This window comes from Accipiter gentilis, chromosome 5 (genome assembly GCF_929443795.1).
Source record: "Accipiter gentilis chromosome 5, bAccGen1.1, whole genome shotgun sequence".
NCBI lineage: Eukaryota > Metazoa > Chordata > Aves > Accipitriformes > Accipitridae > Astur > Astur gentilis.
This window is the reverse complement of record NC_064884.1, coordinates 1,021,860-1,048,004: the sequence shown is the minus strand read 5'-3', so window position 1 is coordinate 1,048,004 and position 26,145 is coordinate 1,021,860. Positions and strand designations below refer to the sequence as shown.

Sequence of the window (26,145 nt, the reverse complement as noted above, 5' to 3'; positions counted from 1 at the left end):
CAGCTGTACCCATGGGGATCCTGGGGTCGGGATATTTCCCTTGGAAGAGCTGTGGCTTTGCCAGGCTCCCCAGTGGCTCCCTGAGGCTCAGGTAGCCTCTGGCTCAGCTCCTGGAGGTGGGCTACCTTGCTGTTCTTAAACCCGTAGCAGTTACGCTTTTAAGCTCACTTTCACAGAGATTTGTTGGAGGTCTTGTTATCTTTTGCAGGAAAAAGAACAGTGCTTTCTCTCGTTTGTTTAAATTTTTGCTTGAAATTTTTATGAAACAAGACAGAAGGAATTGGTCTTCTAGTCTTTTCAGAAAGAATCATTGCCCCTTGCAATTCATTTTCCAATTAAAGTGGCATTAGTTGAAAAGCATATTGGTGTTTCAGAGTAGGTTGTTAAAGACAGTTCTAAACTGTTTGGGGGTTTTGCTGCTTTGCTATACGGGTCTGGTAGAAAATTCATGTTTGTTCTTAAATCCAACACACTCTGTTGCTCTGACTGGGCTGGTGGGACTTCTGCTTGAAATTCCTAGCAAAACACTACAAGGGGTTAGCAGCATCAAAACCAGCTAAAGTTGATTCCAGCTGAGCTTTGCTTCCTAAATAGCATGCTTTGTAATGTGAGCATTTAAATGATGCCAAATGAGCTTTGAAGATAGCATCTCGCAGGTAACAAATGGTAGCTCATGTTGCTGTGGGAATTATGGTTAGTCCAGAGAATCTGCTAGGTAGACAACTGCTGGGGGTAAATACCTTTGCATCCAGCATTTCTATGTTTATTTGGTTTTCATTTATGGCCTCAGATTTTGCACCTTCATATTAAAACTCTTCCTTCAGTTTAAAAATAAACTTCACAATGTGGAGTGGAAGGGAACTCAATTACAGTCTGTGCAAGAAATTGAGTGTCATTATGAATGCAAACTACATTGTGCTTTCTGGTGCTGTTACCTGGAATTAGATGGATTGAGTGATTATGGGGTGTACAGTGCTGCCAAAAAATATCTGCTCCCAGGGCATCTTTCACACTGGTGGGTCTGGACTAGTTTTTCAGTCATTGCAAAATACTGTTTTGGAAAAAGTTCATGAACTGACCTGGTTAAAGCAAGTGTAATAGGGCATGACTTAGGAGAGGGTGTTTTTCCTCTGTGAAAATCTCTAGTATCAGAACAAATTAATGCAGCCAGCTTAACAATGTCTGAGAGTTTTTGTCAGAGAATGAGGCTGGAACAAATCATTGGGGTCTCTCTAAATCAGGATGCCTTAAACTGTGTAATGCTAAAGAAATTTCTGAGACTGTGTCAAGGCCCAAGAGTGGTACCGTAATCATACTCTGTAAGCATAAGGTTGTCTTTTTCCTTGTGGCTTACATACATGTTTACGTGAGTTTATTTTGCCACGTGACATATCTGCAGTAAGGCCCGTGAGAATTTGTTACCCTCATGAGTAGCCAGCCCAGAGTTCTTTGTGTGGTGGTGCACCAGCAGTAATCTCTTGAATTACAAGAATAAAGGGACTGTGAGTTGGGTGTGTCTTTCTAGCATCACTGTGATCATTTCTATTTTCAGTAAGTGTTGCCGCTGTAGTGGGAACAGCAGCTGTCTGCAGATGTTTGCAGGAGAAGATTAATTTCTGTGTTTTCCTTCCTCTTCTAGTGGAGATACACATGGGCCTGCAGTGTCATGCTGTCTGCTGAAGGGGTTCCTTGCACTAGAGGCGGTGCCGCAGGAAAAGGTAATAAGAACAGTTTTCACTGTATAATTTTGCTACTGTTTTTGTTTCAAAATGCAAACCCTGCCTAGGAGTTAATGACAGTGAACACACTCTCCCCACCTCATAGGAGTACAAGTCTTGACTCTGTATCCCTCCGGTCTTCACTGAAATGTCAGCATCGCAAGCTCTCTCAAACAATTCTTCAGCTCTTGCATTGTATTATGTGGTTAAAAATGTAATACTGAGAATTTCTAGTTGCTAGTCATTTTGAGAGGGGATGAGTATCCTATGAGGTCTACAAAACTGCTTTACAGAGAAGGTAGTGTGCTCTACATATAGTCGTCACTGGAAAGTCTACATACTACACTTCAATATTATGTGCGTGTCTTCTGTTGCGGCCAAAATCAGTTTTGTGTTTGAGCATAAGCGAAAATTCAGACCTGCAACACATAAGAACTTTAGCTCTTACACACTTATGGTAAGAGGTAGGTATTATTGTTTGTTACCATCTTGAAGCTTGACTCACCCCAAGATAAATTGCTCATAACTCTGACTTTTTCAAAATATGTGCGTTAGGAAGTATAATATAAAATCCCACTGTCTAACTCTAGTATGAAGACTTGTTATGAGTAAATTTTTGATCAACATACTAGCAAGACCACGAGACAAACCTGACAGAGAAACTAGTACAATTTGCCTACCTAAATAGCTTTTCACATACTGCATTGCACAGCAGTTTTTGCCATCCTTAAATTCTCCCTTTCTCCTTTACTGCAGAGTAGCGCTTTGCCTTAAGCCAGCTCTCCCTTTTCATCTTGCTTGCCTCTTGACCAGAATGCAGGAGTTCTCTAGTACCATAGCAGGTGAAAGGGGAAAGGCGTTTGGGTTTTTTGGAGGTAGGAGGGGGGGAGATGGTGAGAGCTGGTTTGAACTAGAGAAAACTGTGCAAAGAAGCTGTTGTTAAAAGAAGCAAAAGGAGGTAAAGGAAAGCTGTGAAGTTTAGCGTAATCAGTAGGGACATCTGACCTGTCTAGTCTGGCTGAGGCTGGAGCAAGAAAGCAGAGTTTTGTGTTAAAGAAGGATTTCTCAGTTTATGAGCTAGTAAATTAACTCTTGGCGTGCTCGCAACATAGTTGTAGGCACAAAAGAAACAGCCTGCTTTGAAGGTATATTAACTTACAGTTCAAAATATGCTTCTCTCCTTCATGTTATTGCTACTTACTTGACTGAGGCAGAGCAACGTTTATTCCTTTTGAGGCTGCAGAACTCATAAAAGGAATTTACAAGTAAGAACTGAGTGGAGGAATTATGTTTTCTTTTTGTTTTAGTATTTAGCACAGGAGTATTTCTCATGGCCCATGCCTATGGTTCCTACATGTTTTCTCACCCCTCAAGTGATAATAACAATGATGATGGTGTGCATGGAGTGGTAAGAAACCTACACAAGGTTGAAGGCTCCTTAAGTTAAAGACCGTGCAAGACTAAATGAAAAAAGCAGTACATAGACCTGATTAGGAAAGTAAATTGTCTTCCTTCGCAGCTTGCCAGCTCAGTTTTTTAGATTGTGGATTACAGTGTGTGTATTCTGCACCGGTTTGGAATGTAACTGAATGTCTATAACACTTTTGATTTGGGAGGCACTAGAACATGAAGATGCCATGCCATGCTATGGTGAATATCTTTAACCTGCTCACAAATGGGTTGCAAAACAGATTAAATGGAATAAATGATGCAGTAGTAAGTGTAAGAATTGATGTGTGATATTGCCACTTAATAACCTATTATGAGATTGGAGGGGGGATGCCTCTGTGTGTATTTGAGTAACTTCAGCTTGCAACTGGATTGTACCACCTTCTTTGCACTTTTCCTTGTGAATAGTCTTAACTTTGATGGGTACAGCAACGTTCTCTGAGTTTGTTGGGTTAAATGAGGCCTGTGGTCGAGGACAGTTTCACATTCGCTTGCATCAGATACCATAACCTCATGCCTTAGATGTCAACAAAGGATGGTTATACTGGACTGGGAGGTCCTACCCGCTGTTTCCCGCATGTGCTGTTATGCAATGACCTGTTTTGTCCTATGCAGTAATTCCCAGACTTACTAGTTCTAACAAACATTATGCATGACAGTGAGCAAATGTAGGATTCATTCCTTCCACACCTATGGCCTGTTTGTCCATTTTGCTTCAATGGTTTTGAGATCTTTTGTAATACTGGAAAATCTCTTAGATTTAGAAACAGTGAATCTGTTTTTAGGTGTTCATGGGCTTTACCCTTCTTGGAAATGATGCTAGTCTTCTGATTTCTTAACTTGTCTTTTCAGTTGCTTTACATACCTCTGATTTGGACTTTCTGCTCAGGCATTGATACAGTAAAACAGATGGCAAAGTACATCTTGTCCTCTCAAAGAAAATGTTGGTGCAGTGGAGTCATAGGCAGCCAAACTATGGAGCTGTTAGGTTGCATCCTACTGTTAACCTCTGAAGAGGGCTTTGAACTAAAGCAACACTTGAAATGCAAAGGAGCATTTGTTGGCGACTCTTGTTAAAAGCAAAACTGACCCTAGAGGTACCAGAGCAGACTATTTCAGAGTCATTGCTGGTTTTCAGGTTTTTGCTCCAGACCATGCACTGCCTTTTTACTTTTTTTTTTTTCTCTGTTACTGATCATCTAGGTGGCTTTTTTTCCCTAAAATGATTATACATGTGGGAAATGTGATGCTGCAATTCCTCCCCACTCACTTTTGCACAGAGGGGACAGGGAGACATACATTTGCTAGTTTTCCAGATATTACTATAACTGAATTCTTTTGCTCTTCTCTCAGGAGCATATGTTGATGCTAAAATGGATGCATCACATCCATCTTTTGAATTTTCTTCTCAAAACTTTTTTTTTTCTGTCTGCTGTTGAGTTTTTTCCAGCTTGCATTACTTCGTTTCCTACTGATTTCTTTGTTTGACTCTTCTTCAAGCCAAGGACATCTATGTGTCTAAGTTCTCTCTGATACTGGGGCGGATACATTTGTCACACGAAGCCTGAATGGTTTGTGATATGCAAAAGAATAATGTTCCTAGAAAAATAATGAAGCAGCTGGATTAGCTTCCAGTGTTACAGTTATAACACTGTCACTTGGCTCTGAAATCCTGGAAAATTCCTCTTCTGTAGCTCTGTGGTTTTGTCAGTCTCTTTTGCTGTGTTGCAAGATTCTGAGATTCTGTGTATACAATTTCATAAGTATGTTTTTGTTTTGCTTTAGCAGCAAAATGATATGTTGACTGTGAATGTAGTCAGAGGTGCTGAGGTACTCCAAGTAACAAAGGGAGGGCCAGAAACAGAACTGCAGTCAGGCTGGCAGTGTTTAGAGATAGTATTCTCCTAATCTTCCAGAGTGATGTGTATATGAGGTGGGTAAGTATCAGGAGTTAGAGCACAGCGAGAGAAATTTCTTTTTGTACAAATTTCTTGTAGATCTGGTCTTTGACCAGTGGGAGAAAACAGACTCTTTAGATGGTTTTACAGAGCAACCACTGCATTTCTCGATGCTTTTAGAATTTTGTATATTCTATGAGTGAACAGCCTCTCCAGTTATCATTCCCACAAGTTTTTTTAGGAAAACGTATTTTGTTTTCGAAGTAAACCAAACATAGCTATATTCTTTCCTGGTTCTGTGCAGTAACCGCCCCCACATTGTGCAAAAACTGCCCCCCCCCCCCCCTTCCCTCTTCTGTCTATGTTTGAACATGTTGTTTTGGTTAAGGACTGCAAATCTATAGACAATGGAAAGTGGGTTATGTTGCTCACCTGTATAGCTTCTCCTCATGTATTTCCTGTCTTTTAAGCAGAAGACAAATCAGTCCTGACTACTGACAGATGACAAGGTGTTGAAACGAGTCAGCTTGGTGCCTCACGTACTTGCTGGTGTGTTACAGGGTTGTGTTACCAAGTTATAAGCAGCACATATATTTGGAATTTGGACTCACCCACTGTTTACGTGCTTATTCTTTGTTGCTCTTCCTCCTTCCTTTATAATTCCTCTCCTTTGTGTCTAGATGTGAAAAACACTGATATCCGGTGTAATTGATACTCAGTGTAATACCCATCTAGGTATTAAGGAGAGGAGTTATGAGAAGGAAGACTCACAAATTGCAAAGTAGTTTCTAGCACATATGGGTGTGGACTTTGGGGAACAGGCAGTCTTTAGGCTGGAGAACACTCTTCTTTTTCCCCTCCCTCAGTTCTTCTCTTTATTTCTTTCATGTTGGCAATCCTTCTTGCCATTTGCTGCAACAGGAGTTCTCTTTCTGTCCCTGTTCTCTAAAGCTTGTCTAGACTTGCATTTAAATGTGAAATATCAACATACATTATTTATCATTTGCTTTAAAATTTGTAAAGTCTTTGTCTAAACAAGATGTGGTACCTACTGGTTCTTGCTAAAATGACCATATTAAAGACCTGGTTTCAAACAGAACTTTAACTGCACCTATCTAATGCACACTGAGGTCTGTTTTGCCATAGAAATTGTGGCCTTTGGAAAGTGAGTATTGGATTTGGTATCTCAAAGTGTTCAAATTGACTGGTTGTGTCTTGGTTTTCAAGATGTGTTTATCAAAACTGAACAGGTATTTGAAATGTGTTAGTCTGTTAATGGGGGCAGAAAAAGCAGCTGTGCACTTCTTTCCTCTTTGACCTGACAGAAGTTAGGTCCTTTCCTGTTCCACTCAGTTTCTCTAAGTCTTTATAAGAAAATAAGATGGAGAACTGTTTTCTGGAAAAAGTTTTATTATCAAATTACTCCTATACAGCATTTCTATCCTTAGTAAGGTAATGCAGATCTATGTATGTACTCACTTGGAATTCAGTTCCACCAAAAAAAGAAAATCAGCAAAACCAACACTTTTAGTGCAAATTAATGCCTTAGATCATATGGATTTTCTGTCCTTTTTTTTTTTTTCCTTTACACGTGTTTTCCTCTCAGAGTGCTCTCCAAGTTCATCTTTGAATGAGGGAAAATTGTGCTTGTTACAAAAATAGGTAGCATTTCAATTTCTAGACAAGTGTCAGCTTTACAGTACAGTGGGAGGTAACTTATCAACCTCTAAAGTCCTTATTTCTTCATTAAATTCATGAAATTTCTTCACCCTCTCATGAGGCGAACCCATGCTTGATATTGCACAGACAAGACATTAAAGCAGCAGCAGAGGCTGTGTCAGGTGGGGAAGAAGCTCTCCACAAGGAGGAAGACGACCAGTGATAATGATTGTTTCAATAATACATGTTCTTGTCCCACCAGCCTGCAGCAGGAGAGAGGCAGGGAAATCGGTTATTTTTTCCTCAGAAAGGAAAAGTAACTATTGGGAACAAATGGTCCATTTTTAAGCAGTCCACCTGTCAGCAGCAGCTAAGGTAGGTGTATGAGTGAAAGGGTAGGAAAGGACACCTTGCGTTAAAACACTAAACTAGAAAAATCTACTTACTTCCTGGGTATCTCCTGATAAACAGCTTGCGGACTTCATCATGGACCCATATCAATATGGCGAATGGTACAGCCACAAACCAATACTGAAACCTGGGAGTGGGAGAAGAGGTTCTCATTCAGAAGCATCTAACCCCTCAGCTGAATTTCTGAGGTCTCTGTCTATGCTATTTGGTATCACTAAAAGAGAATCTGGCTGCTTTTTTTTTCTTTTTATTTTTTTTTTTCTTCTTAATTTAAGCACTCAAATGGTTAGAAATAAGTTGATGTGCATGTATGCCTCCCAATCTTAAGTAGTTACTGAATTAATTTATTCCAGGTACTATTCAGAAGGAAATGTTGCCTGGTGGTATTACAGTCTCTGAAGATGGTAGAAAAATGGAACATTTCTGACAGTGATATATTTAAAATAAAAGTTGCTTGCATAAAATTAAGTAAAGTGCTATCTAATCTCACCAAAATATTGGGGATCCTGGAAAAAATATTAAAATGTTTGTTCTACACAAGTAGGATTCTGGATCCTCAGTAGTAAATCTAGTGGAAAAAGTAGTGCTTTTTTTTATCGGAAACTATGAAAATAATGCCCTTTTTGGTCAAGAAATTGTGCACCCTGTTCTTCACAATGAATATTGTTAAATATTTATCCTTGAATTGTGCTGCATGGGCATCCTGCCCCCGTTTGTCTGTTTGTGGCAGAATGGTAAGTCCATGTGTGTTTATACATGGAGGGCAAGAGAAGTAAGCTGGCATCCAAACTCACCTCAGCGGTGTGAAGTTCAGGGCTGTAACATGTCCAAGACCATAGGTAAGAATCAGAGCAATTCCTATCTGGGAAAATATACCTACCCAGATGACTTTGTTCCTACAAGAAAACCAAAGAGGAAGGGTTACATGCCTGTGTCCACATATAAAAACCTGATGCCACCGCAGAATGCAAAGGCTGTGCCACTTTCAGAGTTGTGGTTGTGCTCTGGTAGCTGGCTTGAATGATCTGCCTCAGCTGATGAGCACTGCAGAGACAGCAGCATGAGACGAGTGGTAGACTCTGTAGCACTGTCTTACGTTGCATGTGCCTGTGTCTTTCCTTGTAGCATTCCTGACCTACCTAGATTAAAGCAAGCTTTAGGTAGACGTGCAGTGCCCATTAGTCATGTCTTCTAGTTGCACTGTGAATGTGCGCATTGTGACTCAAATGTAAACATAAGAAGGAAATACACATAAGTGTAGGCTCTGTACCTGCAGATAAAGAAAGGAAAACAATTTGCTTTCCTATCAGAAATACTCTGACTAAACACCAGCTTCTAAGTGTGGCCTCCATCCCAATAGATATTTTTAACTCCCTGGCTTCCATGGGATCGAAGGGTGCAGAGTGGTTTGCAGAGGGGAGCCAACCTATCTTAGAGAGTTTGACTAGCGCGTACCTCCTCAGTGGCTAAAGTTATCTTGGATAAGTCCGAATGCACTATCTATTGATAACTACATAAAGAATTTAAGAAAATAATCTAGAGATGAAACTCCCTTTTTTTTGTGGTAAGCACTTTGATGAATGGAGAGTGAGTTTTAAGCTGATGCGTTTTCAGAGTAACAAATACAACGTCTTTCTTTAAGGAAAACACGTATCATGAAGTAGGAAAGGGAATGGGGGGAGGTGTAATAAAATGTTCGAGATTTGCGATTGCTTGAAGCCAGATTTAGTTTTTGTTCAAAGACTGAATGTGAGTGGGCTAAATCACTGAGCTAACCTTTTTCTAAAATTAGGAGTAGGCTAACTTATCCTCTTATATGTCAGGGGAAGAATCTGCAAAATTTACCTGAAAAGACCCTGCTGGAAAATGGAATTTCTTCGTGTTTTCCTGATGATCAAATCAGCAACTTGCTGAATTGTGATGCTGACAAAAAAGGCAGTGTAGCCAGTCCACTGTAGGTACATCCTCTGGTATTTAGTCTGCAAAGCGAAGGAAAAATCAAATAGTGTTATATCAGACACTCATATCTTGTGCAAGTGACTGCAAACCTTGGTAGCAGGATTTCAGTTACTAAGGTGTAAATGCAGACTTATTCCAGATTTAGATACATAATGATCAGAGTTTGGCTACTTGTTCTAGTCCGCCAGTTACTGTGGATGAGTCATGAGGCTGAGGCACGAGCCTGGTGTAAGGAGGTATTTATATTGATTTATTAATGGTGTCTGTGCCTTGTGATTTCTGCAGAATGAATGAGGGGGAATGAAGAGTGAAAGGGGGAGGGAGAGTCTGTGAAGTACTTCACAGTAGTGCTGTTCAGAAGCAGGCAGGGCTGAGAGATTATGATGGGTCTAAACATGAAGTCCAGAGAAGAAGGTGCATCTCTAGAGGCTTTGAATCAGAAGGTGGCAAACTGTAGAAGAATGAATGAAATAATGGACTCTAAGTGAAAGAGCTAGGTGGCAGGAAGCTCTAAAGAGTCTATCCTGAGATTTTTGTGTTTAAATCTCTCCCTCGTTCCCTAATCCTTTCTTTTGGAGGAGAGTATAGAATTTTTAAGAAACTCTTGGATGAGAGCCAGTGCAAGGATGTTTCAGTGCTGCTTTACCCATTGCTGTCCATATGAATCCTCAAAGTCATTAATGGCGTTGTTTTCCCAGTCCACTCGCACACCAAGCAGCGTGGAAGGTAGGAAACCTTGTTCAGCATACACGGTAAAATAGGTTACAAAGGCTCCCACTGCCTGCATGATGCCTGCAAAATTAAAGAGGTAGGAGTGAGGAATAAGCAAAATTTAGGAGCGCTGGGGAGTGTGCCGGATATCAGTGTTGATCTCTCTCGTATGGCATGGAACTTGCCATGAGTCTAAAGGTAGTTTTAGAGCTCAAAGCCTGTTGTATTGTTGAATAATGAGCAACAGAAGGGAGTTAGTAAGTTTGCCTAGAAAGGCAGAGGAAGGAGTTGAGTTTCAGCTCCCCCTTTTCTAAAAAATGAATCAACTTGACTCTGTCTTGGTTTGCTGATACAAGATAGCGTTTCAGAGAACAGGCCAACCTACCGATCTGCAGATAGGAGTATACAGCGAGCTGCTGGTTCACCAGCCTGTCTTTCCTTTTGTTACGAGGTCTCCTGTTCATAATATCGCTTTCAGCTTTTTCGTAGGCTAATGCGACAGAGGGGATCTACAACAGAAATAAACCATTAGAGCCTTGGTGGCAACATTTATCTGCTTTTCAGATGCTTCTCAGAAAAGTTTCGGTTCTCAAGTGGTTCTGTTGATATACCCTGCCTTTTCGGTATACACAGAGCAAATGAAAGAAGGATCTGTGTAGCATTCTCTTGATGTGTATAAAAGATTTGAGGGAAGTCTGAAACTGTTTCATAGGTCTGATGATTATATGACAATACAAAGGGCTCGAGAATACTGAAAACATTAAAGGGTCTTTCAGATCGCTTGGACTGGGCTCTGATGAGATGTCTGGTATTCATCCCTGTACTGACTGCAGCAATCTCTATGATCTCGTGATTGAAACACACTGTTGTTTTGCACACTGCTGAGTTTTGCTTGTCAGCATGGATCAGAAGTCTTTTCTTTCTGCTCCCCCTCTGCGGGTTTTTTTTCTACTCTTCTTTCTCTCTACCTGGCTGCTTTTAATCTAAGCCCTCTACTCTTTTACTACCTTGCTATTCAGCCGCAGGGTAAGGCAACTAAATCTTCCAGTGTTCTGCGTGTCCCTTTGCACCCAGCCCCTCTCACTTGTCATGATATTTCAGCAGAAAATAACTCAGAAGACGCCAACTTACAATGTCTGTGCCCAGGTCAATGAACAGGATGGTGATAGTGCCAATGGGCATTGGAATGCTGGCAATAATGTAGATGAGAAAGGGACAGAGCTCAGCAATATTCTTAGTCAGGGTGTAGGCAATGGTTTTCTTTAGGTTGTCAAAGATCAGGCGGCCTGGGGGAAAAGGAAGCAAACACTTCTGTAAAAGCTAATTGCCGACAGTGTTTTCCAGAAGAAAGTTCAATTTTTAACTAAATGAAGTAAAAACATTTACTGCTTATGTCTGCTTTTCTCATCTGTTTCCTCGTGCGTTTGGGGCTTTTTTTTTTTTTTTTTTTTTTTTTTTTTTTTTTTTTTTTTTAAACTAACCTACCTTCCCTTAGAGCCTTCTGAAAATTCAAGTGAAAATAAAAGGAAAATTCAAGGGGAAATAAAAGATCTCTTTAAATGAGAAAGATTGAGGAAAAAGTCCCATTCCACAATACACTGTAGTTTTAATGGAAACCACAAGCTCTTTATGGTGAAAGAAGAGTGGAACGTGTGTTGCTGTCATAGGTGCAGCACAGCGATGGTGATGTGTGAGCAAGTAACAGAGTGAAAATGTAGAAAAAACAGTTTGTATCTTTGTGGGCTCAGAACTGCATAGGAACAAGATGGGAATTACTTTTGCCTAGAGCTCGCACAAGCAGCAATAGCAGACCGATGCTATGTGTGAGAGAGGGGGATGATTTTCTTCTTATCTTTTTGTCATGTGTCTATAAATGGAACTGATTACTGTTTTTTCCAAATACCAAAATCACATTTTGAAATCCAGAAAGAAAAAAGGAGGGAAAGGATCAGGATAACCCACCAGTGCTGCATGGCTGTCAGCAGCTTTCAGCTAAGAAAGGGGGTAGCAACGTTATTTTTACCTTCCTCCACTCCTGTGACAATAGAAGCAAAGTTATCATCCAGCAGTACCATATCAGCTGCATTTTTAGCTGCGTCAGAACCAGCAATGCCCATAGCAATTCCAATATCCGCTTTTTTAAGAGCGGGCGAGTCATTGACTCCATCTCCAGTCACGGCAACAACTGCTCCCTGGAACACACAAAAGATTCAGATGTGGGGTTTTTGAGGAGATGGTGCTATCTTGCTCTAAGGACAGTCTACTCTCGGCACGCTCCCTGTGTTTAAATCTCTAGAAGAAAGATGTTGATATGAAGTTCTGAATCGTCTTTGTACCCGCATAAAACACAGCTAGTGATTAGAAAGACACTAGGTAGGATTAATGCAGCAACCTCACACTTCTGTGTGATAGATGTCTGTATCCGAGCTTTGTCATCTAGACTGCCTTCATAATAGAGAGAAACAGGAAATTCAGGAATACGATTTACTACATTCTAAAGAGCAGGCATCTAAATTAGATGCACTTAAAATGCTATTAATCTGATCATTTCTTTCTGTGGAATAGAAGGGGACTTAAAAATTTAGACAGCTGTCTATATGTGTATGGTCTATCCCTGTCTGAGCAGACCCAGGCTCATCTCTGGCACTTGTAAGAGATTCAGTTGACACAACATGTTCTGTCCTTGTCTTTTTTTTCTTCTCTCTGCGCTCTCTCTGCGCTCTTCTTCCCCCCCCCCTTTTTTTTCTTTTTTTGAAGTACTTATAGAATGAATCCGTTCTCATCTTAATTGTAAATTATGCAAGTCTTCAGTTAGAGATCATTCTTACCCTTATCCCAACAACTTCTGGTCATTGCCAGTCTATGCTAGAATTGAGCTAATGATCCAAAAGATGGAAAACTGATTATTCAACTCAGTTTCTTTGTTATCTTACAATGAAACCATCTACTGCAGCTAAAGGTCCTGTTCTAGTTGATGCAAAAGTTCATGGCTTGATAGCAATACAGAGTGTTCCGAGTGGGGAAAAAGCCTGACAAACTGATTAATACAAATACTGAATGTCCTGTCCCTGTGGGGATTTAGCATAGTGTCACTACCTATAAATAATGCCATGTACAGAAGGGCTTATAAGCTCTAAGTACTAAACATAGCATGTAGACTGACTGGCTCGAGTTGAGGCATGGAGGGTGTTCCTTTTCGTCCTCTAAAGAGCCAAATCTATGGGGAGCGTGGGTGTCTAAGCAGTGCAGAACACATTTACCCCCTGTCTACCAAAGGCCATTCAAAAAGAAAATGAGAGAGATGAAATTGAAAGATTTTACACACACACACACTCTCTTTTTTTTTTTTTTTTTTTTTTTTTTTTTTTAACTCTCCTAAAAGCAGTTCAGGCTTAAACCCAAAGAGCTGATAATGTTGATTGGAAAGCTTAGCTCTGCTGTAATTAGAAAAATAAAATAACGTCTTGTGCCGCATCACCTCTTCGAAGTTCAGGCACAGAAGTAGTGTATATGCTCTCTACATGTCATTTATTTCTCTTCTGCCTCTTGTGCTGGCTGTACTCCATGCTCCTTTACATAATATTGCCCATGGATGGGACAAACTCTCTTTAATCCTGCTTTCTGTGGGTTGTTCTACAGTCTTTGAAAGTAATACAGATAAGGCTTGGTCCTACATAAATCATGCTATGACGTTTTGTGGGATTCATACCTTCACCTCTAAACATTCCTGTGGGCGGGAAGTGCATAGGTCTAAATGGCCACAAGAGATAAGATGAGAGGATGTGGTAACATGTTGCTTTTATCTGGGTTTAAAGAATTCCTGAGGGAAGGCTCCTTCCCAAACAGCATACAGTCTTTGCCCAGGAGGCTTTATGTGCAGCACAGCAGCAGCATCTCAGAATTATATGCAAAAGACAGACCCTCAGTACAGCTCCAAGTTAATCAAACTTAGGAAAAGCTCATTTTTTCAATATGAGTTCAGAGTCTGTGACAGGAATTTGAGTAGCTTGGATGCTGTCCTGACAGTGTTTGTGGCAATCTGTTAGATAATGTTCTCGCACAGTGAAAAGAGCACAAACAGAGCTTAGAGAGCGTTGGAAACTGGCTCCCACCCTTTCACCTTGAGGACGATATCTGTGGAAAGCTACTGTCTCACGAATGCCCTATAGCCATATCTGTGTGTAACTTTTTACACCTCTTGCTCACCTGCCTTTGGCAGCCTTCAACTATGATCAGTTTCTGTTGGGGTGATGTCCGAGCAAAGACTATCTCTGAGTGGTTACACAAGATTTCATCCAGCTGCTGCAAGCTCATATCCTTCAGCTCCATCCCATTAACTACTGCTGCTGTAGCTTCTCTGCAAGAGCCATAGGAAAGCTGGGTAAATTTTCAAATCCAAAGCCTTAGATGAAAATCGTGCACTCATAGAATGTATGTGGCTTGATAGTAAGGAAGGCAGCAAATTGAGTTAATTTCAGAACCATTAGTTGTTAATCAGCAGGTGTTGAATGAAAGCCACTGTACAAATGCAGAGTGAATTACAGTTACCTAGATACAGAGGGGAGTAATTGAAGCTTCCTCCTGAGCAGACATAACAGCAGAAAATGTATTTTAAAGAGGACTCTGAGTGGGAGGGTGGGGCAGTGGAGGAGGAAGACCTCTTTTCTGTAAAGAGCTTTTATCTTTGTCTTATGAGGTTTTTCTTTTCAGATTCAATGGGTGAAAGAGGAATTTGGACTGATGGTCCTTAGGTCGTGTGATTCTGAATTTTGTTTTTCGTATATCTGTGTTTTGTCAAATGGGCAGTGACAGCAAAGTCCAACATGATCTGCAAAGTATAATTTGCTAGGACTTTTTTCAAGGGCTAGTGAAGGTGAGAGCCACTGATCTAGACACATAGTTATTTAGATAGAGATGATATGTTGAATGGATACAATGGCTGGGATCGTAGCAAGAAAGAGAAAAGCAAAAAGCAGCCATGACGTAGAAACGGGCTATAAAAGCATTGTGGAGGGAGAAGGTAGAGCTTTCAGAAAATGAACTCGTAGGTATCCCCTGTACTCTGTTTGCTCTTACCGTCTATTGACTTGCTCAACAGGAATGTTGAGGCGCTTAGCAATATCTTCCACCGTCTCGCTGGTGGCTGAAATGATGCCTACGCTCTTGGCAATGGCCTTAGCTGTGATTGGATGATCGCCAGTGACCATGATAACCTGAGGAAGGGACAAGCACTCAGTGTGACAAATGTATATGCAATGGCTGGAGTGAGATAAGGTGAAATATCTATTGTTGTAGACCAGGAAGCAGTTTAGAATCTGAACTTGGAAAGCTGTGCTACGTACATAACAATGACAGATTATTACTATTGATTACTTAGCTCTGTATTGACATCTGATCTCTACCTCTTGTTATTGGACCTATTTTATCAGGGCTGTAAAGGAAGAACTTGTCACAGGCAACAAGGTTAGAATAATGCAGAATAAAGAAGCCTTTATGTAAGAATTTATATTATGTATACTCGAAGGAGAGAGTTCGTTAGAATATTGCATCTTAAAATGGATCTTTGTGACTGAGGTGTCTTGACAGATAAGACACAGTTGTTTCTTGTTTTTCTTGAAGAAGAGTTGCCAATTGCCAGGTCTGTCTTCAGACTACAGAAAATTTCATCAGGGTTGGGACTTGGGATTCATCTCATCTGAGATCGTTAATTCCAAATACCATTTTTCCTTTATTTTGCTAGATTGCTCCTCTGCCTAAGCTGAAGGTTTACTTGTGGGTCCCCAGGAGCGAAATTAGGAGAATCACTGCTTCAGATTCAACTTGAACAGTTTTGAGATTAGCGATCCCGATGCATAAAAGTTCGTAACAGGTGTAGCCCTGTGTCCTAATGCCTTTTCAAGAATTTTTTCTGTTACCTCACTCTGTTTACAAGCAAGTAATTCTAGCTGGCATGGTTTGCATATTCTAGAAATGGATCTGATGAGACAGTATCTGAGTTTCTCCAAATTTGGATTTCCAGTTTGTGGGTTCCATGTGCTTCCTGTAATCTGATACCCACTTAAATTGAACTGTTTTGCCTCTCAGGACCTTCAAGTAGTTTCTTTAAGTTACACTTGTAGAATGGTATTAAGGAACGTTTAGGGGTTTGGTAGCTGTTGCTAGAAAGATACTTAATAACAGTGTGGTGGAAGATCTTAAAAGCCGTATTATCATGAGTATTTCTGTAGAATCACTGTATTTTTCATTGTAAAATCCCTACCTTGATCCCAGCACTGCGGCATTTTGAGACGGCATCTGGCACTGTGGACCGGGGTGGGTCAATCATAGATAAGAGCCCAACAAAGCACAGGTTGGACGTTGGGAAGTTCATGGAATCTGTGTCAAATGGGTAGGTATCTGGAAACTCATTTTCAGGCAGGTACAAATGACAGAAACCTGGAAGGAAACTTAGGTTGATGTGACGTACAGGAAATAGTGGGAGAAAGAGGAGAGCTTGCTATGTAACATCAGGCTTTGCTCTTGTCCATAGAACTACAGAGCATTAACCATTAGCTTTTTATGGAGGTTTTTTTAACCTGCCATTGTAACCTTCACATCAGAGTTCACGTAGAGTTGGTGTTTCACGTGGCAAAGCTAGTGATACTGCCAGCATGGAAGAGTGTTTTCCTTTGTGGACTAGGCAGATCAACATCAGTATAGAGCAGTAAGGGCATCCCTGCCACAGAGAGCTTACAGCACATCAGTGTGGCTTTAACATTCTGCTTAGGTGCCTGTACACTTTCCTTTTTCAACTCTACTGCAAGAAGAATGAAGTCCATACGCAGTGGATTGTACCAAGATTTAAACTCCCATTTTAAACCCCAGTTTTCTGATAGTCCCTCTAGTTGGACTCACCCAGCACTCTCTCTCCCATGCCCCCCAGCTCCATGTATGCTGTTTGGAAAGCTTCTGCCTTTTCGCTGTCCAGTGGTTCTTCCTTGCCGTTGATCATGATGGTGCTACATCTCTCTAAAATCCTCTCTGGGGCACCTTTCATCACCAGCAGAAAGCGTTTGTCCTTGGGATCGTCAGTCTCATGAATGGAAAGCTGTGTGCCACAAATACGAATACATGATCTTCGCTTGCGTCTAGTTTTGGTAACTTTGCATAGAAGTAACTTTTCCTCTTTTCCATGAGGATATCATATGTTCCATCAAACAGAATGAACTATATTTATTATAGCTTAAATTTCCTCTGTCATTGAATTACTCCATTAAGACTTCCAGGTTACAGATAGTTGTGTTAGACCCAATGATAGAAACGGTTTAAGCTGGAAACAATCTGGCATAATTTCCAAAAATGAGACACACCTGGAATTTGTTGGTAGAGTTGAAAGGAATTTCAGCTACTTTTTTGTTCCGCGCTCTAATATCCATGACGTCACCCAAAATGACTTCTGCAAATTTCAGCAGAGCTGTTTCAGAGGCATCACCTACCACAACTCTCTGTATGCGCAAAAGAACAAACAGCTTATAGCACGTATACTTCTGCCCTTCCATCAGGAGAGCTTGCATGATTCTATAACATGTTGTAGGCTTAAGCAGCAGTGAATCTACGTTGCTATATTCAAGTTGTCAGGGAAAATTATTACAGTAAAAACTTGGGACAACTGTTTTGCACTTGCTGCTACAACTAAGCTACAGCACAGAGATAAAATTAGGGTTTGATTCTGCGAAAGCGCAAGATTTGTGATCGCTTTCAGGTTTGTGTGGCAGCTTTGTAATGCAGTTGTAGGGTAGCAGCAGGCATGTACAGGTGAGCTAACTGATGCACAAAATCCAATGACTGAGGAAGGCACTGATGGAGTAAACAGTAGAAAGTAGGGGTTTGTTCTGGTAGTCTAGTCACCAGAATTCACTACCTTCAGCGGTTGTGTGTAAAGACATTCATTAAGGCATGTTTACCTTTTCTATTTTGCTATATTAAATTAGTAGTCTAGTAATTACTAGTGTAAAAATTCTTGCTACTTGAATTGCCTTTTTCCTTGTAGGGACAGTTGCCCTTGGATGTGTGGGTTTTCTTCCCTGTCTTAAACTTTTTCCAAGTGTATAGCAGTAATACTACTGTAAATAGTAACTTAGAAGACTGTCATGGTAAAGTGGAGGCGATCACTAAAGCCAAACAGAACACCACCTATGTATTGTTCTTTCAGAGGAAGAGAAATAAGCTGATGATAGACAGTACCTTCATTATTGGGAGATTCTCCTGTCCTGGTCTGAATTCCGCCCGGTTGCAGAGAGTTACAATTTTTGATAATGCTGTCCATGATGGAGAACTTTGATCAAAAGGCTGGGCTGAGAGGAAGCAAAATACACGTTGCATCCTTTAGCATATTACATGACAGAAATAGAAGCTTAAGTTTGAAACAACAGGATTGAATTACTTGCGGAATTGTTCTTTCGAGAGATTCTGTTACGGAAAAACAATTTGACACAAACCTTTAAATCTGTCAGTCAGCAGTTCTGGCAAAGTTGCTTAGAGTATGTTTCTTTGTTTAGTTCCCTACTAAATTTACTGACAGCAAAAGGATCTGGATTAGAACCTTCTCCAGACTTCCTTTCTGTGAGTGGAGTTCAAATATTCTTTTTTTCACATCTCTACATGACTAAGAAGGGACTTTGCTGTTGCACACTGCACTTGTGTGTAGAAGGAAGACATGTCTGGTTTAGCTATCAAAAGACATTCCCATTGACATCAGTTTGAGAGCCGGTGGGTATGAAACATCACAGGTTTGATCCAAGTAGTTGCCCCTTCCCAGCTCCCCCCGTTGCCATATTTACTTGTTTGATCTTCACTGGTGTCAGCTGAGTAGATCTGGTTATCAAACCAGAGGTGAGCAACAGTCATCCTGTTTTGTGTGAGGGTCCCTGTCTTGTCAGAACAGATGATAGAGGTAGAACCAAGTGTTTCTACAGCTTCCAAGTTCTTCACCAAGCAGTTCTTCTTTGCCATCCGCTTGGCTGTCAGAGACAGACTCACCTGGCAGAAGTAAAGAAGTTCAGCTCGCTGTTAGTGAGGTAGAGTTACAGAATGATGCAATGAGGTATTTTGTGTCAATTTTTTTTTTTTTTTTTTTTTTGGAAGAGAACTTTTTTTTTAAAATTATCTTTAGGTTGACTGCAGTGCTTTTTTTTTTTTTGCTTTTTGTTTTTTTCCTTTTTTAATAACATTATTAAGGTCAGAGGTTTGGCTGTAACTAGCACAAGTACATTTGCTGCTGAGAGGAACCTGCTTGCCTGGTGATAAAAATAAGAATGTCATATCAGTTAAGAGGCTGGTTTAGATGGAAGAACCTACAATGCGGGGGGAGTGCCTAATCGCCAGCTTAATGAATCCTGAAATGATTCTCTTCATTATTGCAGTATGGCTGTTTGTTCGTTTTTGGTGTACTTCAGAGCTAACAGTGTTTAGCAGGTGTGCTGCTTCCCAGCCAGAGATTTTAGTGATGCCTTCTTTGTGTTAGTGGAATTTTCATGTGACTTTTAGAGTACAATATCCTCATTTCCAAATAGGAACAGGTTGTGGGGAAATGAGTCACATCATTCTACTGGTTAGCAAATGAGGGAGAACAGTACTTGAAGAACCTTATTTCAAACTGGTTTGAAACTGGTGCTGCAGCTTTTAAGACTAATGGCTCAGTTATGCCAGAATTCTCAAACGAAATGTTTATCCTTTCAGTTTCATGGAAAAACCCACCCTTATTTCAAACTCAACTCAGCCAAGTTACTTAAAAGATAATCTGTTCTTCACTGCTTAGTGTTGCACTGTAATGAACTTAGGAGTGATGAATAGTGGTAATGACCAAGGAACTACAGTGGCAACCAGTGAATTCAAACGTAGACTTACCGTTACTGTGGCTAGCAGTCCCTCTGGCACGTTTGCCACAATGATACCAATTAGAAAGATGATGGAGTCTAGAATCTTGTTTTGCATAGAAACAGATATAATGAAGAAAAGAACACCAATGGAAATGGCCACTCCTGCCACCAGGTAGACAAAATGTTCTATCTCAATAGCAATGGGTGTTTTCTCATTTCCTACTCCCGATGCAAGGGAGGCAATCCGCCCGATGACAGTGCGATCCCCAGTGTTGATTACAATGCCAGTAGCAGTGCCTGCAGAGAAATAAAAGACTATCAGCTCTAGTAGAGACTAGTCCTGTCTTCTGTGCCCAGTACTGATTGACGAAGACCCTTCTTAGCCTTAAAGTGACTGAGATTTCACACCAGAATGCAATTCTTCCCCTTAGAAATCTTACCGCTCTGTTGGTGAAGAGAAAGAAACATGTAAACTATTTTCACTAATTAGTCTTTTTCGCTTGTATTGCAGTAGGAATGAGGTGTTATCCTGGGCATTGTAAGGTCTTGTAGCTGATAGTCTGTCAGGTGTGACAGACATACCCTTTAGTGCTGAGAGCAAGAACAACACTTCTATGTGTGCAGAGCCCTTAACACAGAAGCATCCACAAGTACTCAGAGACGTCTGCAACTTGACATTCCTGAAGATAATGATGGAAAGACCACAAGGAAACCGCAATTAATCGATTGTTGCACCTGTAACCAGGCTAGGTGTTAAAACAAATGTCTCGTTGGTTGATACTAAGTATGACCAGCCCAGTACTTAAGGCTTTGTTTTGGTGTGCTTGGGACAATAATTTCCTATGAGCAATTAAACCTTTCTGGAATTCCTTGAAGCAGAATTGCTTAAAACGAGTTAGCAGTATTATGCAGCACACTGCAGAGGTGCCATTTCTGGAGGCCCTTTGCTCTGCCTGTACGCACCTTCCACACAGGTGGTGGAGTAGAATGCAATGTTCCTGGTCTCCAAAGGGTTCTCATGGGTGAAGTCACAGGAACGAGACTGTGGTTCTGATTCCCCTGTGAGTGAAGAATTGTCCACCTTTAATGAAATGGAGACATGCCCATATTAAAGTTAGTAATATGCAGTTATGTCTAGCCCAGAAGGCAAGGTGGCAGCACATTTAATAATCGGTGATAGGGCCATAATCTCTCGGTGCCTTTTCTCTGAGAGAGTCGCCGTAGTCACTGAGAGACTCTCTAATGTTCAGTTTGGTCAATGTTGTGTGTGTGTGTATCGGTGGGATTTTCGGTAGGAGCCTGAAAGAAAACGTGGTTTGAAGATCTGTCTCCAGGTCTTTGGAAACACTTAATACTGTTTTGGTATTTCTGCCTCTGTCCTGGCGAAAAGCATTGCTAGAACGTGGTATGGACCTAATGGCTTCTTTTGATGTTCAGGGAGAGGAGGTATTAGTCCTAGGTGAGCTGAGCATCATAGTGTAGCTTCTGCATTCTAAGATTTAATTAGATCATGTCTTATTAAAGCTCTAATAACTTGGGTGCGCAGAAATTCTTTATATGCAATAAAAGTCTCTAAACCATGTTTTTCCGCTTTCCCTGCTTCAAAGTACTGTTTACCTTACAACCCTGAGCAAAGATCAGACGAATGTCTGCTGGGATCCTGTCTCCACCCTTTATTTCCACGATGTCTCCAACCACCAGCTGGTCTGCTGACAGTTCCTTCTTTTCTGCATCTCTGATGACAAGAGCTTGCTGAAAGACATAAGTGTGACAAAAATTAGCGTTGTGCCATCCTCTAAACCTCGTACCAAGAGGTATGTTCAAGTTGGGCTTATTGTGCTTTTGTCATTCCAAGGTGCAGTATTAAAATGGAACTTTTACCTCAAGTGAAATGCATTGGTTGTTCTCACCTGTGGAATCATTTTACTGAAGCTAGCCATGATGTTTGTGCTTTTAGCTTCTTGATAGTAAGCGAAGATACCAGTGAGGATGACAACCAGTGCCAGGACTACTCCAAGGTAGAGCTAATCAATAAAAGATATAATTCAGTTAATTTAAGATAAGTGTTCAGCGATTTCTCTGCTAGAATAAATCACAGTTCTGTATTGTTTCAGGAGACTCTTAAAATGAGGTATTGGTCAGGTTAAAAGATAGTTTAAGAAAAGAACTTTCAAGTTTTGCCCTGCTAATGGTCAAGTAAAGCTTTTTGAGTATGAAAAGGGCTTTTAATAGCAAGTTTCCCGTCTCTCTAAAAGCCTTCTCCAAACTATACCTGACACAAACCTGAACAAATAATATTCCTAGCAGAGTGTAACTCATAAGGGAATTGGAGTCAAAGACTCCGGAGTCCTTTGTGGACTTCCAATATTGCTCTTATGAGTACTCAAGTATTATGATTATGGAGTGGTTATAAAACCTTTGGAGAGACACTCTTGGACAGAAGTGGTATGTCAGGTATTTGAGCATTTATCAGAAATGTTCAGTAGTAGAGGGAGAGTCCTGAAAGAATAAAAAGCCTCCTTGTAGTTACTGAGTAACTGTGAAGTAGTATTTCAATTACTTAGATTGTCAAAGGGTCAAATACTTTGTGGTTATTCAACTACTTACATTGTCAAAGGGTGATTCAGATCCCTGGGCAAGCTGAATGCCAAATGAAATCCAGGAGAAGACAGCTCCTATCCATAAGAGGATGGAAAACCCTCCCACCATCTGCTTGAGGAACTTAATGATTTCAGGGGTAGCTTTGGGAGGAGTGAGTGAGTTGGGACCATCCCGAGCCAAAATCTCTGCTGCTCTTGCACTAGAGAGACCCTGCAAAGTAAATGACATGTTTAAAATGAAGTCACAGAATAACAGATTTTTATCTCAACTCGCAACAAAATTCGTACACTGTTCTTTCCTTGAATGTTGTTTGTGTCACAGATCAGCTGCAGTAACCTGCATCTTTGATTTCCAAACTTTCTGATACTATTAGTTATCTGCTATGAAGAAACAAGTATTTTGTTACTGGAGCATTGAATTTGGGGCCGTGTCCATTGGGAGTTTTCATTCTGTCAGTTATCTGACAAGTATACGTGTACTAAGTGTTGGGAAAGCTGTGGAAAAACAGACATCAGTTCTTTTGCTGTTGTTTCTGCATTTCCACAAGACGTTTGTAGATTATGGGTTTCCTGAAATTCTAGTCTATACTCTGGCCACGTTGCAATGCTTTGATATTCAAATGTTAGTTGTCAAAGGGACTTGGGTGCATAGTTTCTCGAATCTAGTGTTTCCTTCAAGATAAAATCATTTCCAGCACGCTCTCTTGCTCTAAATTGTTACAGACGCTGCTGGTGAAAAATCAGTTGTAGTGAAATCAAAATACCAGGTAAAAACCTTAGAAAAACTGAGGTCCTGGTACAAACTTTGAGATCACATTTTGTGCAGGGGTTTTGATTTCAAAACAGTAGATCAGACTTCTTCAGACTTGAGAGAAACTCCAGTTTAAATCCAGGTCAGGGCTGCATGTTAACTTGCTGGTTTAGGCTTTAGTGGGAGTTAGTGCATCATACTCATGCATGTCTGTTGATTTGAATGCTTTCCTGCTGCTTCTAGGAAGCTTTGGGTAAGCCAGAGGCAAAGTAAGGCAACTGATTCAGGCAGTTTTTTAATGATGCCCTATGGACTTACTTTGTTGATGCTTGTACCATACTTTTCCTCCAGCTCTGAAGTGCTCAGTTTGTGGTCCTCCTGGATTCCAAAAGAGAAAATGATAGTGAGCAGAATGTCAGACTGTTGAAATTTTTATTTCAGGATCTAGAGAATGTTCAAAATGCCTGGATCTCGGACCATGGATACAGTTGCTAGTATGACATCCCACTTTCATGAATAGACAATATGCAATTTGCATATTGATAAGCAAAATATCTTCCATTGGAAGACGGCATTTTCTTTCGATTTTGAGAGTACTTTTGTAAATAGCTCCCTCCTCCAGCAAATCTGTCACAAGAACAGAGTGGTCTTTTCACGTTAATACTGCTTGCCACAAAAGTCTGTGCTGCTTTTAGAGTTTCTCTTTATGTGCTGCAGGACTCAGGCATTGAGTACCATAGGCAATATGTTAATAGAAGAAAGCGTGGTGTCAGAATACACGTGACAACAATCTTTACACTTGATTGACAAGGTAGAGTATGTGAAATTATTTGCCACATTCTTGCAGAAAGAAGCAGCAGGTTCTAACCACAGTTAAAAAGGGTATGGGAGAGGGAAATCTCAAAGCTCTTCTTTCCCTGCAGTTACACCTCTGTGGTATCTTTGTCCTAATTATATTTTGTGCTGAACTGAGATTTAGAAGCCAAGAATTTGAGAGATCTCACAATTGTTTTCAAAGAATGATTCATTGGTACTTGGATGAGTCAATTAACTTGTCTGTGCTTTGGTTTCTCTTTAGAAACATGAGAGTAATGTTACATCCCCTGGTGGCAAAGATCAGATACACTGAGAATTATTTAGCTAGTACTGGGTAGATCTTGGAAACACAGTGGGTAAGCTGGTGGCTCATTTTGGGGTTTCCTTACCTTTGAAATATCATCTAGCCCATAAACAGCCTCTCCTTTGAGCTGCTCTCAAAGCAATTGAGAAAAGAGGTCAGTATAATTAGCTTCATTTTTTCAGATTGGGAAACTGAAACGTGTAGAGAGGAAGCAACTTTTCCAAGATCAGCCAGCAGGTCACTAGCAAGCTAGAAGTAAAATACAGGTTTCTTGAGCTTAGTGCACTGTCCTTGAAGTACAGTGCAGTTAGTTTGGGGAAGAAAACCTCTGCTTAAAGCTGAGGCATTCTTTTAGATCTACTAGAAATCTCTGGAGCAAAATGTTGTGCTTCTACCTTTCCCTCTGTTTCCTGGCTGACTATGCAAGTGGCGGTTCACAGGAAATACTGATTACGGTTATTCCATCTGGGGAATAACTCCTCTTTGGGTAGATAACGTATCTGTATCATTGGTGGCTTAATTAAGCCAGAATCATTCTTTCATTATAGGTATGAATCCTGCACGACTTTTTTCTGGCACACTTCAGGAGCGTGAGGAAGTAAATCCTTCCCTGTGTTAGGATTTTCAGTGCAGCATGTCTTCTGTTAAAATGATAGTGCATCGGCATTTCACTCCCCTTCACCGGACTTCATTCAGACAGTGGGTAGAGGCTGTCCTGCTGGCTGTAATGGGAGCTTAGCAGCACTCACCAGGTCCAGTTCTTTCTTAAGGTCTTCTGCCTTCTTTTTTTTATTGTTGCCTTTTAAGTCTTTGTACTTCTCCTCTTCATCTCCAATCTCTGGTTTTTCCAGATCTTTTGTCCCATAGATCTCAACCGAGTAAACATTGGACTTTTTCTGTAAAAGAAATAAGGTTTTGGCATTGCTGTGAACATCTGCTGGGACTTGAAGGAAGCAGTAAAAAAATGCCACAAACAAGTCAAACTCTGACAAATCTACTTGTTTTAGACAAGCTACAAATTGCTACTGTCTCTTTCTCCTGGCATCTTAAGAGTGCTAGTTCCTGTCTTACCCTGAGATCTCTCCAGCGTGTGTTACAGTAATCATGGTCAGGTCTTCAGCAGGTGTAAATTACAGTGATTCCTTTAGAGATGTGCAACACCTTTAGTAGTTTATGGTCTAATATAAAAGTGTAGGAATACTGCCCTGGATCTCAGCACTGCTAGTGAAAAGCATTAAGTCATTTATCAGCTCCAAGAAGAGATCGGTGTAAAAGCAAAAGATTTTTAAAAGGAAAGGGGAGGGGAAAAAATATTAATTGATAACTTGGCTGTTCCTGGAGCTTTTTAGATACATGACTTAAAGATGTCAGTTTTAATTAAAAAAGAAAAAGAAATTTACACATTCATATTTATGCATTTACACTCGATCACATAGCGAGAAATGGAGGCAAACACCATACTGGCAGCCAAGGAGAAGCAAGTCTGTCTTTCCACATAGAGCTCAGAACTGGCAGGGAGTTAGCAAACTCTTCACTCTTTTTTGCCTATCTACTATCAGGTGCAGGAAACTGTTAATGTAGGGAGGCTGCCAAACCTCTGACAATGTTTTGCTTTTATTGATGACTTGGGGGTTGTGCTGTTTCCTAACTTTAAGTTAATACTGTAGTCTGAAGGGCAAACTTCCTGTGTTGCTAATTTACCAGCATCTATAATCATAACGTTCCAGATACTAATTATCTTGTAAACTACATGCCATGCCTTGGAAGAGCTATTGGTTGACCCCATTTCACAGGCTTCCTTACAGATTAACCATCAGAGCTTTATGAGAGTCATACTGGATCTTATCTGATGGTGTGCTTTACTAGTGGGCCAGATGAACTTGGCTGCTGCTGCTGCTGTCTGTCTAATGAGTACATACATACTCTGCAGGGCATTTGTCAGTGTTTGGCGTCCTGCAGAGGTAATATTTCAGATGAGTTGAGAGTAAAGATCTTAATTCCATACAGACTAA

At 40.6% G+C, this 26,145-nt stretch overlaps 2 protein-coding genes across 23 annotated transcripts in view; one reads left to right on the top strand and one right to left on the bottom strand.

The window, feature by feature from the left end:
* Positions 1-26,145, top strand: part of LOC126038892 (zonadhesin-like) — a 151,880-nt gene that overhangs the window by 104,381 nt on the left and 21,354 nt on the right. For 21 of the 22 annotated variants that reach the window (XM_049801326.1, XM_049801328.1, XM_049801329.1 and 18 more), the window contains one exon: positions 1,640-1,718. The gene's annotated coding sequence lies outside the window, so the exon portion shown is untranslated. Of the gene's footprint in view, positions 1-1,639; positions 1,719-16,727; positions 16,748-26,145 lie in introns of those variants that run through there. The other variant, XM_049801316.1, reaches the window with a different exon arrangement.
* On the bottom strand, positions 6,735-25,592 carry ATP12A (ATPase H+/K+ transporting non-gastric alpha2 subunit). Its single transcript, XM_049800095.1, has 23 exons — positions 25,556-25,592; positions 24,883-25,076; positions 23,332-23,391; positions 22,270-22,473; positions 21,573-21,686; positions 21,280-21,414; positions 20,626-20,743; positions 19,691-19,959; positions 18,625-18,823; positions 18,029-18,138; positions 17,155-17,289; positions 16,700-16,892; positions 16,065-16,240; positions 14,882-15,018; positions 14,012-14,162; positions 11,829-11,997; positions 10,937-11,091; positions 10,191-10,314; positions 9,741-9,886; positions 8,981-9,114; positions 7,930-8,031; positions 7,171-7,262; positions 6,735-6,987 (listed from the first exon to the last, which is right to left on the bottom strand). Exons 1-23 carry the CDS (start codon positions 25,590-25,592, stop codon positions 6,959-6,961), a joined length of 3,183 nt encoding a protein of 1,060 aa, XP_049656052.1. The 3' UTR covers positions 6,735-6,958.